General features: G+C 37.2%; 1 protein-coding gene across 12 annotated transcripts in view; it reads right to left on the reverse strand.

Moving 5' to 3' along the window:
* NFIB (nuclear factor I B) overlaps nucleotides 1-16437 on the reverse strand; it is a 326941-nt gene that overhangs the window by 67446 nt on the left and 243058 nt on the right. Inside the window, exon 7 of one of the 12 annotated variants that reach the window (XM_061630119.1) lies at nucleotides 5913-6520. The exons of the other annotated variants lie outside the window; for them this stretch is intronic. Coding sequence (XP_061486103.1) covers nucleotides 6069-6520 — 452 coding nt within the window. The 3' untranslated portion in view covers nucleotides 5913-6068. Of the gene's footprint in view, nucleotides 1-5912; nucleotides 6521-16437 lie in introns of those variants that run through there. 12 annotated transcript variants of the gene reach the window in all.

Genomic DNA, 16437 nt, shown 5'->3' on the forward strand with positions numbered 1-16437 from the left:
GGGTCTTACAATAAAAGGGCCTTCACTCTGGCAGCCTCCTCTGCCTCCCTGTCATAATGCTCAGCTCTTTCTCAATGTTCTGCAAAAATGAGAAAAGTGAGAAAAATTTAAAACTGTAAAAATGAGAAAAAGAAGAATCAATATGGTTTGTAAATGTCTGCAGAATGCATAATACAACGGTATTAGCAACGTGACCCTGCAATGTAATAACACATGATTACAAAATCCTGCCAAAAACTAACAAAAGGCTATTAGATCTATAAACTTCAGGAAAATGTTGTTGATTACATCATCTAAGTCATTTCTTCAGATAATTTCATAACCGACTTCCGGAAAGGGTGACTTCGCTTGTGCCTGCTTTTGAGATGGGCTCCCGCCTCAAAAGAAGCTTATTCAGATATAAATCAGTCAGAACATTTTTTTTTTTGACTGATGAAATTTCTCCCGGGCAGGGAGAAACGTAGAGATCAACCTCAAAAGCCTGTTTTTGTTGGGAGGACTGGATTTCATTAATTTATGAGAAAAGGTCCAGCCAGCAATGCTGGACGGACTTCCGAACAAGCTCTATCTGATTAATGCGATACGTTTATCTTTTCTTCAAAGAGAAAACAGACTAACAGGCAAGCACCCTTCTTTCTATTATTTTTTTTACTTGGTTTAAATTGTTGCAGCAAAAAGAGATTTGTCAAATGAATCAGCTTTAAAGAACTTCTGGGTGAGCTATAACTCTTCTCTGTTATTCACGAAATTAACAGCTTATATCTGTTTCTATTGCAAAAAGCTGTCTTGGAAGTGCATTCTAAAGATATACACAGAAGAGGGATTTCTATTCCGAGGAACATTATATTGTCTGGGACTATTCTCTTTTTGGTCTATTTTATTTTGACGAATCTGCTTCTTCACGACGCCACTAACTGTTTTGATGCTGGGAACTAAATTTGTTTTGTATTCTTGAACATAGAGAGATAAGGCAGGCTGCTCTGTTTATACTGTGATGTCATCAAGCCTGGAATATTAACCAAATTGTTGCTGAAATAAGAAGTGGTTCTTCTTTATTTTTGTTTTGTTTTGTTTTCGTGGTTTTAAAAATGGCGATCAAGAAAGTGGCTGAGAATCTGGAAGTAATTATGTTTCAGAAAATAATGGATGAGATTGAGATAACGAAACAAACCCTGCGACAGGGCAGTAAGGAGCTGAAAATTGAACTGAGCGAAATGACGCAGGAGCTTAAAGAAATAGGGGATCCTGTGAGAGAGGAGAATGAGATCAGAGATGAGAAAAGAAAAAATAAAGGGAAGATACAAGCCTTGGAGATTGGAACAAATGTGGAATTGGAAAAAGATCTGGAGTTTATGGATATTAGAAATAAAATCTACTGTTTGGAATTTAACGTTATCTCTGAAGAAATTAATGAAGATATTAGAGATAAAGTTATCAATGGCTTGGATAATCTTCTGGACTGGAATGACGTGATGGAGCTTGATATAGAGAAAATCTATGGAATTAACTGCAGCCATGTGACAATGGAAAAACTCTCAAGAGATGAGCCAGTGCATTTTGTAAAAAAAAAGAACACAGATATGACTTTACAACAATATTTCAGCAACTTATTCAGAATTGATGGCAAGAAAATATTTGGGAGAGAGGAAATTCCCATCAGACTCTTATTATATGACTATGGCTATGACAGCAAGATTATTATGGAATACTGATAATGGAAGATTGGACACTGAAATTACTGGACTTAACAGGACTATTGAAGATGGAAGATGGAATTAATATGGATAATGGAATAATGGCTATTGAAATTATTGGACCTAACAGATTTTGATGAGATGGATTAATCGATATGTTTATTTGGATTATGGTTATGACAATAAGATTATTATTATTATTAACGAGATGGATTAATCGACATGTTTATTTGGAGAAAAATTGATAGATATATTTCTTAAAGAATTGAAGCCTCTCTTTGACTTTTTGTGGAAAGAATAAAGTAATGTTTATGAGATTTGATGATTAATTAAGATAACTACTGGAGGAAAGTGATTTTATAATATAATTTAAGAGACAGGATTGTTATATATTGTAGACCTATAACTGATTTGATCTGTGACAAATGGGAAGTCAACATTTTATTTTTTTGTTTAATCATTTTTGTTTTGTTTTGTTTTTTGTCTTTGAATGTTTTATGATTTTGTTTTGTATGTTTTATGAAAATTTGAATAAAAATTATTGTAAAAAAAAAAAAAGATAATTTCATAACCAACAGAGACAAAACTTTAAAAGCAAAAAAACCAAAACCCCAACCCTTGGTAACTGTGAGAAAATTAAATTGTAAAATTCAAACATACTGCCCTTGATATTAGATAATACATTGCTTGTCCATTAAGAACTGGTGTATCACTAAAGTTCATAATGCCTCTAGGATAAAAAACAACACCCTGCTGAGTACAGCATGTTATTTATTAGCACTAAGAATTTAAGAAATGCTGTTCTACAACACAAATCAATAAAGTGAATTCAGTATTGTTTTAGCTCTGATGTTACAAGTTAGAAAAACTGCTAAATCTTTCTTACTTAAGACTAATGTGCAATCCAGCCCTATTGAGTTAAATGAGACTTAGTCCCAGGTAAGTGTGTATAGGACTGCAGCTTAAAGATCCATTTTACAAGATCATTTTGAGGAAGTGATATGAATGTTAAAACCATATTTAGACACAGGTTGAAATTCAATATAGGTTTATCTCTATTTTGTATTGTGGGGACAAAGTTCTATTTGAAGAAAAAGTCTTACATTTATAGATTTACAGAAAAGAATCAGCGCCAACAAATTTAAATTTAAAGGGTGGGATATAAATTAAATAATAAATAAATAAATAAAATTGTTTAAAACAGTTGTAGTTCAGGATGATTACAGCAGCACACCAAGAACAGGGGCAAAAAAGATAAAAGACCTGGTTTAAATGTAAATATATTTCTATTACTATGACTGAAGATAATGTCACACATTCAGATAATACCACCTTTGGCTACATCAGATTATGTATATTCTTTTTAAGTCCCCTTGGAAATATACAGTGAGTATTCATTTGACTGCCCTGAGGAATTCATGGCCCATTGAATAGTTACTCCATGTATGGGAAGGCAAGAAGATTTGTGTTGAACAACAAATGTGGAATGGTTTTGTGAAATGTAGTGGCAGGGCGTATAACCCAGTGACAGCACATACTCTGGTCCTAGGTTCAGACCATAGGTTCTCAGGGCCAAACTAGATTGACCTTGGAGACCCATTATTCTTTTCTTTCCTATAAACTAGCAGGCCCACATGGCTGCTGTGAAGATTGAGAAAGTGATTCTGAGGGATGGAGATTTATCATTTCTTTCTGTGCCATTTCCTGATCTAAATCACACACACACAACTATTATTAGCTCTCTGTAGAAAACATACAGTTGCTTTTAGTTTCAAAAAGCCATCAAAAATATGTATCTCCCATGTCATATCTAGCTTGGCCTTCAGGTAACACGACTGGGAAAGACCTCTGTGTCAGACCCTGGAGAGCCATTGCTAGACTGTTGACAATATTAAATTAGGTTGATCATAGAATAGTAGAGTTGGAAGGGGCTTATCATGCCTTAATTTAGCATAAAGCAGCTTCTTTTGCACATACTGCCTGTTGTTTTTTGTTTCTTAAAAAGAAAGATCAACCATGTCTTAAGTGACAAGTTAGGTAAATTTGCATCCTTATATCCAACAGTACTTGAGAAGCCTTATCTATTTCACCGGCAAAGTGTAGTTAACAGAAGAAATGCTAAAATCCTGTTTTATATCATTACCAACAACTTTTATTTTCAAAAACTACTCTGTAATCAGAGTCACAGAGAATATAAGATAGTGTATTATGAGAAGAAATGCAAAGGGATGCGTAAAGTAGTTTACAATGCCTTTCATCTGACACCAATGAACCAAGGGGCATAGGAAAATTACATTCCCCAAGCTTCACAGGGGCAACATGCATTCTTGAGCATGCTCAGAAATGTCCATTGTCTTAAATACAAAGCAGAAGGAGGCAACTAAGGCCATCTTGTATCTATTACTGGACTGAAGTTTGAATCTGGATTAAACTAGTTATTGAAACTTATCTGATTCTGATATGATATATGAACCATATTCCAGCAATAGGCAGTAGGATCTCACTTCCCTGGATTCACAAGTCCCAGAGGCCATTTAGAGTTCACAGATATCACTGTAAGTGAGATTGTCAGCCTCACTTTATATGCTAAATCAGAAATGCAGCTAGCCATTTTCTAGAAGGACTGCTGGCCACTTTCACTTTCTATATCCCTGCTTCCAGGACATGTGTGGGCCAACTCTAAGGATGCTTTTGAAATGGTGTATTTTCTCCATCTTTTAAATGCACACTTCTGGATGAACTGGCAAATTCAGACTACACCAGTGAAACTGGGAAGTACTCATCATTCTAGAATAATTGCTCTCAATTACAGTGACCTGATATATTAGTATTTTTAAAAGAATCATCTTAAGTTTCTTTTTAAAATCTCTTCAATCTAGTTTGGGTTTGTTTTTTTGAAAGAAACAAAGTGCACTGATTTCATCTAGGAAAAATTATGCCCTAATTCTACCTACATCTGAAGTATACACGCAAGCCCATTACAAAATGTGAAATCTGTACATTATTTTTCTTTAAGCATTCTACTTGTTTTCTAATTTAATCTTGATATTGCTTTAAGTGATACAGAGGAAATTTGAGATTTTTATAAATATGTTTAAAAGATAGTATTGCCTAGCTTTTGACTGTTAAATCCATCAAAATTGCTTTAGGATTATTTATTACTACTACTACTACACTGATATCCCACTCTTTCTCCAAGGAGCTCAAAGTTTTCCCTGTCTCTGTTTTATCCTCACAACTCTGTGAAGTAAGTGAGAAAGTATGATGAGAAAGAATGACTGGCCCAAGGCCACCCAGTGAGCTTCATGGCTGAATGGGGATTTGAACTCTCAGTTTCCAGGACCTACTTCAACACTCTAACCACTATGCCACACTGGCTCTCCATTTGAATGGATTCCAAATACTCAATAACTGATAATTGTTTTAGTAATTATAGGAAGACATACATTGGGTTTCATACACCTGTGGCACAAAGTTCCTACTGAAATGCCTTAGATCAAGGGTAGGGAACTGGATCTGGCAGGCAGACCAGATCCTTATCTCCACACACCCCTGCAGGCCAAATTTTAGAAGTGGGCAGGGCCAGCCCCATGTCAATCACCTGATATCAGAATTATCTCAGGGGACCTGTTTTTGCCTGCACAGTTTGAAATCAAACTGCACAGACAAAGAAGTGAGTGCAGTGCTTCCCAAGCACTGACAATCAGCTGACTGTCACTGCTTGGGGGGGTGCTGCGTAAGAGATTTGTATTCACTGCTGATCAGTGGTACCTGCAAAGCCCCTTTCATCAAAGCCCATTCACGACCTGCCCAACACTTGAGGGTAAAATGGTGTGGCTTTGTCAAAACAGCTTGGCAGACCAAAAGGGGAGGTCTGGTGGGCCTAATTAGGTCTACGGGCTGGAGGCTCCTCACCCCTGCCTTATGTACTATAGTGCCAGCCTTTGAAAAAGAATACTTTCAAGAGCATCAGGAAGACAAACTGCCATCAGCAATTTGAAATGTATTTTGATATATACTACCAGTGAGGAGCAATTCTAACCTTAGGCATATTAGTGGATAAACAGAAAAATAAATAGCCTTTTTGTGAGTGTTACATTTCTGAATATACATCAAATAAAAACACAATAAAGGCTAGTATGTAAGGTATATATACATTTATTAACATATATTGCAAAATGTTAAATATTTACAACAGTACAACAAATTACTAGCAGAATATAGATATGTAACTCTTTCAAAATAAGCTTTTGGTCATGCTTTTGTTAGAACTGAATACACAGTATCACAATTCAGTGGGTATTCTGTAAGATAACCCTTAAAAATAAATGCATTTGCCAGGTGAAGATTGTTTCTCCATGAAAAAATAGGGCTTTAACCCTCAGTGGGTGTCTTCAGAATTTTTTCTCCTGTGTAGGTCAGCAGGTGACCTAGCTGGCCAGTTATGGTTTTCAGTTCCTGAACAGCACTATGTACCTCCTCTTTTAATTCTCTTAGTTCTGATATTAAGATATCCATTTTAGAAAAACCATGAGAAGGTCTAATGAGGAAAGGTCCATCAGGAGATGGTCCCATATTTAATGGAATTCCAGAAAAAGCAAATCCAGAAGATGGGGAGATAGCAAAAGATGGCAAAGGCCCAGAAGAAGGATATTCTGCAGAAGATACTTGTTCCTCATCACAAGGAGGTCCAGCAGGGTGTAGGTGAAGAACAGGTGAAGGGGAGCCAAGTGCCTCTGTTTTAATGGAAAGCTGTGGTTGTAACAGTTTGTTGTTGTTGTTGTTGAATGCAGGAGAACCATAGGAAACTGAGCATGATGAAGAAACTGTAAAATTAAAATTTATTTAATTGTACACACTAATGTACAATTCCAAATAAATCCCTAGTTGTATTCAATGCTTTAGAATATACAATATTAACATAATATCTTTTCTGTACTTAAGTAAGAACATCACACTATTATTTTCTGCTCTTGAGCAAATATGTTGTATTAGTCTAACTTTAATAACAAGTTTAACTGCTGCTGAATTGTGCAAGATAAATTCCTGCCATTAACTCCTGAATCAAATTAAAGTAGTTTGCTTTTATTTTATATATATCTTTTAAGAGGTACAGGGGCTTCTTTTCTTTTGTTAATGTGTCTTTATTTGTCTTTCCAGTACATAATAAACAGCAAGGAACGTCTTTCCTTTTCACCTCACAACTCTGAGCACTGCTTTCAAGAAAGGACGGAATTCAAATAATTCCTAAGGTACAAGTGACCATTTTGTACATGCGCAGAGAGACACACACACACCCATTCTCTCTTGCAGTTCTGTCCACTATGTTGGTGGCCAACCCAAAGGCTGCCTTAGTAGATGGTTACAGCTAGAAGACAGAAATGTCAGGGATGGTTGCCTAGGACCAAACCCACCACTGAGCAAATGGGTATACTGAAATCAAGAGAGATTTGATTGATTTTCACTCAAGTGACATATTACTGAGATTGAAAAACCAGGCCAGACCCTGAGGATTTAATGGGACCACTTGTATCACCTGACAACTGCTGCTCTAGAAGCTTCTGTATTACCAAGTAGACTAATGAATCATGGTGTTGCCTAAGCAAAGCAGAGAACAGGTCTGTTGCTCCCTCTTTTCTGATAAGCCACTGTGGTGATGCAAGAATAATGTGCTTGGTTCTGATTGCCAGAATTCCTAATCTGAAACTCCAGGCACCTTATACAGAGCTTCAGATACCCCACTACTCCCCAAAGGAGTTTCTGGGATCCTGGCCAAAATGAGTATCAAGCTTTGACAGGTCATATTAAGTGCACTTGCATCTCAAAGAGACTCAACTGTCTCAAATCAGGGAAGGCACCTGAAGGGCAGAAACAGCAGTGGATCAGTCTACTACTGTGAAATTCTTGTGCATTGGAGTTATACTTACTAACTCCAAACTCTTATTTTATTTTACTTTATGTATGTATTTTCACATTCCCTTCCTATTAAATGAACTGCAAAGTCCCCACACTAATTTTTGAGCAGGTCATGAATAATGCATATGCATTGAGCTCTTTAATTCATCCTCTCCAGCCACAAAAAAGTGACAAAGTGACTCTTTTTCTCATGGTATGTACTTACATATGATATTTCAAATTACTTTGCAAATTTGTTAAATTAGTAAAGGAGGGGGTTTATGCTAAAGTAATTAACAGATCAGATGCCATCTGTTTTTTCATACTGGTGTGTTTAAAAGAAGTATCATGACTCAAGAGAACTAATAACGTGTTAACCAATGCCTTTAAATTAACAATCTTTCCCTCTAACTTAAAACTCCATGAAATACATTTTTAAATCCACAAAATGCTCTCGTTTCTCAAATTGTGTTAAAATTGCCATCATTTTCTTTTTTAAAAAAGTTACTTACCAATAATGGTGGTTCTGCATATTCATACTTGTGGAGCAAAGATCTCAGGTGCTGCTGAGCTTCAGGAACTTGCTTAGAAAAGCTGTGCCTGCCATTAGTGCATGACCATACTCCTATGGCACTGGATGGTGGGGACTGAAGTTACAAACAATCTCATCTATTGCCACTAGCCTCAGAATCTTATGAAAGCAGCAATTTGGTCAATAGTGTTTCTTCCTTCTCCTTTGTGATGGTACCATGTCCTCTCATATGGAGACCCTTCGCAAGTGCAGCTTCTTCCTACCCTTATGTCTGAGGTTAGAGGAAAGCAAAACCGAAGCTCCCACAAATTCTGAATCTGAGAAGAGCTTGAAACTGAAAAATGCGTAACTAGTAAGAAGATCCCTTGGGGACATCATAATCCCTGAGAACAAATTGTATCAGGTCCCTTGGTACTTACCAACTCAGAACATCAAAACCTTATTTATTGGCGCTGAAGATGCCACAAAATCAGACCTCAAATGTGCCTAATCATGGCAACAAAGGCATCTGCCTCTGAACATCTGCAGACCCAGAAATATCTTTTCTGATAATGCAATGGGACAAGGTTGTAACAGAAGAGTGAGTGGAAGAATGATTAACAGGGGAGTGGTTGGAATGCTGGGTGGAGTCAGACTGAGTGACAGATGTAGAATGTCAGTTGAGAATGACAGTTGAAGGGAGAGTAAAAAGAGGAGCTGAGAAGAAATTGAGGGGGGAAGAAATAAGAGAGAGAATGAGAACATAAATAAAATACTTGACAGCTGTAAAAGAGGGAAGTCAAGTATGTCAGGTTAGGTTTGTAAAACTATTTGTTATTCTTTATCAATTCACTATTTGTTCTGGTATTATTTTCTATAAATAAATGTTCCTGAATTAATGAAGGTATTCTTGTCTGGATAGATTCTAAGAATAATAAGCCGTACCCCATATGACTTATGTAGATATATACAATTAAGAATAAAGAGTGGGAGTCCTATTGCTTTCTGTTAATCAGGAGGTGGAGGCAGCAGGTATTTTTGAGGGCCATTTAGGGAACTTGAATTCAGTAGACCAGCTGAGTGAGACACCTAGTGCTCTGAAAAACTAAGGCCTTGTAGGGGACCCCTGGAACATCACAGTTTCATGGCAGCATGGTGAGATATGAAGTTGTGTCATACTAGCTTATGGAATTTGAATATGTGGAATTTTAAAAGTGTGGGATAAAATTGGTGAACCCTTAAATTACACAGAATTTTGATCATCAGAACCTTAAAGGAAAAGGACACAGAACAACTGTAGGCAAGTGTTTGTTGTTTTGTTTATTTTGGTTTAGTGGCCCAGATGAAAATTCTAAGCAGAAGTCAAAAAGGTCAAGTTGAGGCCTGATATTTTTATTTTTATATTTATTATTATTATTATTATTATTAGATTTATATCCCGCCCTTCCTCCCAGCAGGAGCCCAGGGTGGCATTAGCAGTAAGGATGAGCAAGTCTAGAACAGGCCAAAGTGCTCAAGTTGGCCAAAGCATTACAGCAGGGGTGGGGAACCTTTTGGGCCCCATGGGCCAAACTTTTATCTCCCCACACCCTGTGGGCCAAGTTTTGACATGATAATGTCAGGTGACTAATAGGTGGGTGGCACTAGTCACCTGTCAAATTTGCTCTGATGGGTAGTAGGAGGGATCTGCTTAGCCAATGCATTTTGAACAGGAAACACTCTCGTGAAGCAGCGCCCAGCATGACTGAAACCTACTCCACCAATCAATGATTTCAGCTGATTAACAGGTGGGTGTGGTTTTGGGGGAAAAGCCTTGTGGCCCAAACTAGACCCCCTGATGGGCCAAGGTTGCCTCATGGGACAGAGGATTCCCACCACTGCAGAACAAGGAAAGTTGGCCAAAGCATTTCTTGGCTAATCATTTCTTGGCTAATTATTTCTTGGCTAATCAGCACAGTCAGGTTGATGAGCTTTGTGCTTGGTATGAGCACTATAAGATAAGCAGCAAGAAACAATATTCTGAAGTACCCATTTTGTTTTTACTCAGAATCAGAATCAGAATAGGCTTATAAATGAAACATAGTAATGCGAGAATCTCTGATAAGACCTCAACAAATTTAAAGAATATTTGAAGTTTCTGCCTGCGAGAACAACAGAACTGGAAGCTGCTCAGGATCACAATGCAGCCTTACAGAATCAGTTAACAAGTGCAAAAGAACTGGAAGCAGAAAAGAAAGATTTGGTCCAAAGAAGTGAAATAAGAGTTCAATAGCTGGAGCACTTAAAGGAGGATGTTAAATGTCTGAATGAGGAATTTACAGGCACATGCAATAGAACAGCTACAATTAAAACTGGATGAGCTTCAGACCCCAGCCTTTTTTGTAAAATAACATGAACAAAAGTAGGAGCAAGAAAATGAGTTGTTACATAATGGGAACAGTTTGGTTAAATACAGAACTGAAAGCAAAAACAGATGAACTCCTAGATGTTGCTCAGGAAAAGGAAGTGAAATCTTGGAACTTATGTACAGCTTGGAGAATAAAAAAGAGGAGGTTTTTCTAGACTGCAAGAGCCAGTCAGAAGACTAAAGCAATCTATTGAAAATCTACAAAAATGTGAAAATTCTTTTAATAAAACTGAAGAAGGCAAAAGAGCAGCAAACTAATATGAAACAGAGATTCTACCAACAAATAAATGTACATATCAAGTTATCTTCTTTTTAGAAGATCACTGACAATTGATCAAAGAAAAAAAAGTCAAAGTGTAGAAGAGTCTCACAAACTTCTCATAGAGACAGGTGAAGATAACAAAGCAACACTGAATGGTTTGGCTAAGAAAGAACAACCAAAAGCTGCAATGGAAAAAGAATGGAGGAAAATATTAGTAAGCTGGAAAAAAAGTAGGACAATGCAAATAATGATTTGTCTCCAGTCAACAAGCAAGAATGGGCTATTTTTCCAGTCTGGGTTTATTCCATTCTTCCAGCAGTCTGCAGCCATCTTTAGTACAGAAATTGTGGATAGTGACTTGCTATTGGGAAACAGAGAAAGGACTTTACTACTGAGAGTTTTACATCCAACATAGCTAGATTCAGACCTTGAGAAAACAACTGTGAAGTTAAGCCCAAACCATGTTGTTAGATCTGAATAATTGCAAACCCAACCAAAGTGAAAAAGATTGTGAAACTCTTGTTTCTAGTTTTGGCAAAGAGTTTTGTATTGCTCTGAAGTACACAACCTGCAAAGATGCAGAAATAAAATTAACTTAGTGGAATGTGGATGCAAACAAACTATTTTGTTTGTACATAATACTAGGGAACATAATCACCATCTGCTCATGGCAAAAGACTGTCAATCTTCCTGGAACTTTGAACAATTATCCCGTGAATCCTAGAAGTGATGTCTTTAGATTAAGTGTAGACCCATCCTTGTTTCTGAAGAAACAGCTAGATTGAATGAGGGTTGCAACTGAGAAGGCCTTGTGGAGAAATTGCTAGCTCTGATCCTACAAACTAATTACCAGAAGGAAAGGATTGTCTCAAATTCCTCAAAAGGAATTATTAACTCTCTGCCCGTGACAGTTGTTCAAAAGATGTTGTACATAGTGATTATATGGAATCTGAAGGTTTTATTTGATCAAGCATGGGTGGTGGTTCAAAATGAGCCCTACAAATGGAATATGGGTCTGTGGAACTCATTGTTCTTGTTTCAACCACAGTTAACTGTATTGTTCTTTATTTATGAGTGGCATAACTGCAGTTTTGATGTTCACATCAAAACTGTCCTCCGTTTGTTGTTGTGGGACATCAAATTTGGATGACTTTTTGAAAGAGGGGAGTGTAACAGAAGAATAAGTGGAACAATGATTGCCAGCAAGGAAGTATGAAGGAACACTGAATGGAAGAGTGGCAGATGTACAGTGTCATTTGAGAATGGCAAGAGAGAGTACAAAGTATGATGTTAAAGAGAGAGTGAAGGGGAATATGATGAGACAGCGAATAAGAGCAGAGGTAAAAGAGTTGAGGTAACTGTATAAGCAGGGAGTCAAGTATGCCAAGTTACGGAAGTAAAAGTATTTGTTATTAATCAATTGACTATTTTTTTGCCATTACTTTCTATAAATAAATGTTGCCTAATTAATGAAGGTATTCTGGTCTGGATGGATTCTCACCCCATATGTCTCATGTGAATGAAAACAATTATGCAGAAACAAGAAGAGTCCAACTGTTCTCTATGACTAGGCATTGGCAGCAGGTATTCTCAGGACCATTTCTTGAAGTCTGGACTCAATCTTGAATGAGTGAGACTGGGAGGACAAATCATGACATCTAGCCCAAACCAAACTTTTTTCTAAGAAAGCTGGAAATACATGTGCTTGCATGCTCAGAATACACTATCCTGGCAGTCTACGTAACAATGGAGGATATGCTCATCACTGAAGTACATCAATGGAAGTCATGTGTATTTAAATCTTTGAAAGGTAAAGTGACATGACAAACATCACTTAAAACTAAAGATACAGAATAGCAATCAAGTCAGTAACCATGCACGGGGCATAGATATGTAAAAATGAAACTAGCTAATACCACTCCAAACAATCTATGCAACTGTGCAATGCTATCAGTACTATAAGCTAATATGAATGATAAATCAAAGGCTAGACTATAAAAAAGCAAAATAGTCTAGTTGGAAAAGGTAAAAGAGTTGGGGGAAAGTAAAATAGTCCAATAGACTTCTATAGCAAAGTCATTACAGATATACCATAGTTCATGGTATAGGTGCCGCAAGAGGATGAACAGCACCATTTGGAAAATTGCTTCTGCAGACATGTGCACATGTCTACCCATTTTTTTGCATTCTAACCAGTGGGTAGTATCCAACTAACTCGTTATGTCACACAAGGATTTCCACTTGTGCAAGGGAACTTCCCGTATGTCCCCTAAATCTGTTCCGTGAATTCCTCCAACCCTCTGGAGCAGATTTGGGGAGGACATGACATGTGCAGGGAGAGGAGAGGGGAGCAGAAGAAGTTGTGTTGTGCAAGTGAAAATCCTTGCACTGACAGAATGAGTTAGCTGCATACCATGCATAGGTTAGAATGTGGAAATTACCATTAGTAATGGCTTTCATATAGAAACCCATTACATGGGCAGGAATAAAACAAAGATCCTAAACAAAGAATGTGAGTCTATAATTAAAATTGCTGAATAAACAGAGGAAAAAAACATGAAAAGTATGTCCCTCCATAACCCTGACCCCTTAAATGGCCTGTTCTGCCATCATTAATACATTCAGACACATTTTTTTTCTTAACTGCAGGTCTCCAAAGCTTAAGCACCACAGAACTCTGCACTCCACAACTAGAATTATGCAAAGACCACCATGAAAAGGAACTTATGATTATTTTTTTCTATACAAACATTCAATTTTAAGAATTAGGTGACTTTCATGAAATTTATATCAAAAGACCTTGATAGCAAAATAGAACACCTGTTCAGATGTTACTCGCCTTCCCTCACACATTGAGAGATGTTCTTGGGCTTGTATTTTTTCTTCCTGCTCCCCTCATGGTATAGAGAAGTGATTGTACAAATGGATAAATGGAACTGCACCTAATTCCGGATATGGAAATCACTCTAAAAAATTCAACATCTAGGGTAAAATAGATTCCTCCTTAAAATAGTTGTGAAGGTTCTTGGTGCAGCCAATCACTTCTACACATGGTGAAGGTAGCTGAGGATGATAAAATAAGGTGTATATAAGGATCACTTTTAAACTCACTCTTCATAGGGTGGGAAGGGAAAGAGTAAAGAGTAATGTCTGAACAGACTCATGGATGTTCATAATACCATCAACGTGAAGATTATTCTTTTAAAAAACAATCCTAGTATCCCTGTACTTGCAAATATATGTATTAAATAAATGTTGCACACTTTATAGAAAGTTTAGCATAAAATGAAAAAAGCACATTTTAAACCAATATTTTGAAGTAAGTGGGAAGAATGTAAAAATTAACTCAAATAAAAGATTGTTTAAACATTCTTTAAAAACATCCATTTTGAGACAGAAAGGGAGACACTGACTGGGATACAAACGGACTGAGAGATATAAATATCAGGGTAAAGCTAAACAGGATCTGTTATGGTTGGTACCACAACTGCTCTAAATGGTATAATGTTCTCTTTAAAAAACTGTACAAATCCTATAAACCACAAAAACATCATGTTATATTAGAAAGAATCTAGGCAGAAAGTCATGACTAATAAAAATATGAAAAAGGCTACTGCAATATGAAACTTTTAATTTCTATAAACTAGAAATAGTTATTAATTACAGTTGGGAAACTTGATGAATTTATGAGGTATATCTATTGAGAGGAAAGGTAAGAGGTTCTGAGGAATGGGTAATTTCCTCCAGTTTTAATCACAAAATACATAATTCTAATAACCCATGTACTGTTCTGTATCATATCACAGATCTTTAAATTAGCAAACAAGGGCATAAAATCCCATGGACAACAATAAAATTAAGCTAAAAATAAAAAAGGACAAAATACAGCCAAAATTAGGTAAGTTTAATTTGATCTGCTTAACTTGCCTCCATTATGTGCTAGGTGATTTCCAGCTGCTCAGCACTACTCCCTGGCCTCAGCCTAGCAACTGCTGACTGCCAGCAAGAGAAGACTTGGTTCTGTTATGGGCAACAGCTTTCACTGATATCCTCTAAAACAAGGGAATGGGACTGAGCAAGTGAATCTCACTCAGGAACTGGTGGAGGCAAGTCTTCCCTAGCTGGCAGTTGGCAGTTACCAGGTAACAGCTCGCACTAATGTCCTCTGAGGCAAGGGAGTGGGGCTGAGCAGTTGGAACTCACTCAGGCCTTATTACTATTGCCACTTAGCTAGGCATTTGGCTCAGGACATATCGCTCACTTCCTTGCATCAATATTGGCTCTCTCTGTAAAAACAGAGTGAACTGAGTTAAATCACCAACAGAAAGACAAATTTAAAGAACTGATTTATTCAAGTATCCTTTTATATTTCAGATATTTCTTAAATAAAGGTGCATATGAATGTTTCTTTACAAGGTAAGTTAACCAAAGGCAAGGATCTGTCCCATCAAGCCACAGGAAGTGGCATGCCAGCCCTGCAGCTTTATCTCCTGATATGACTGGGAGATAAAGTGCTATGCCTGCTCTTAAGAGATCCTCTAAATGATTGGCCACACCCACCACTGGCATGTGGCTCTTGCAGGGGTGGCTGTCTGTCAAGATGGTTCACTTCTCCTGCCTTACAACTAAATTAAACATTAGGTTTATTACATGCAAAGACAGTGAGCAGCAGAATCACTAGCTAAATGGCTAGAACTTTCAATAAGCAAGGGGTGGCAATTACTGAGCAGACAGAGGGTAAACATACACGTTCATTGGTTTATATACAAAGAAAAATATACATTATTTGAGAACTAAACAAACTGAAAAGTTCAAGATGTCAGGCAGCATAAAATCGGAGCGCTAATCACCACCTACTTCTGGACCTACTTCTGAACTTTTACTAGCAAGCCAACATAGAGAGTAAAGCAGGTGAAGCCATCTCTATTTCTCCATGCTGTCAAAAGCTTTACCTTGTTAATGCTTTTACATCAAGCTGTTATTAAAGGCGCAGAAAGACACCCCCCCAAAAGGCAGAAAGTTTATTCACCCTCTTATAAAATATACAGTGAAACACTAATAATTTATTCAGTTATTTACTGGTGCTTCTTGATTCTCCTAGCCAGGGAGTCAGATGGTTACATTATATCTCTCCTGGTCCTCTAATTGGACAGGTTTAGTTTCTAGTGAAAATTTATTTATTTTTATTTATTTATTATTTCAATTTATATACCGCCCTTAGCGAAATAGCTCTCAGGGCGGTGAACAAACAAAATAAAATACAATATATCATAATAAAAATACAAAAACATATACAAACAAACAACGAAAAGCACAGCAAAAACAAAATAAATACTACAAAAATTAAAATACAGATTAAAAGATTTAAAAAGTTAAGAAGATTAAAATGCCTGGGAGCATAAAAAGGTCTTTACCTGGCGCCGAAAAGATGGAAGTGTAGGCGCCAGGCGTACCTCTTCGGGGAGGCTGTTCCACAACTCAGGGGCCACCACAGAAAAGGCCCTAGATCTCGTAACCACCCTCCGGGCTTCCCGATGGGTTGGTACCCGGAGGAGGGCCTTAGATTCTGAACGAAGTGAACGGGTAGGTTCATAGCAAGAGAGGCGTTCCACAAGGTATTGAGGTCCCACGCCATGTAAGGCTTTATAGGTCAAAACCAGCACCTTGA

This window comes from Rhineura floridana, chromosome 1 (assembly GCF_030035675.1).
Source record: "Rhineura floridana isolate rRhiFlo1 chromosome 1, rRhiFlo1.hap2, whole genome shotgun sequence".
Lineage (NCBI taxonomy): Eukaryota > Metazoa > Chordata > Lepidosauria > Squamata > Rhineuridae > Rhineura > Rhineura floridana.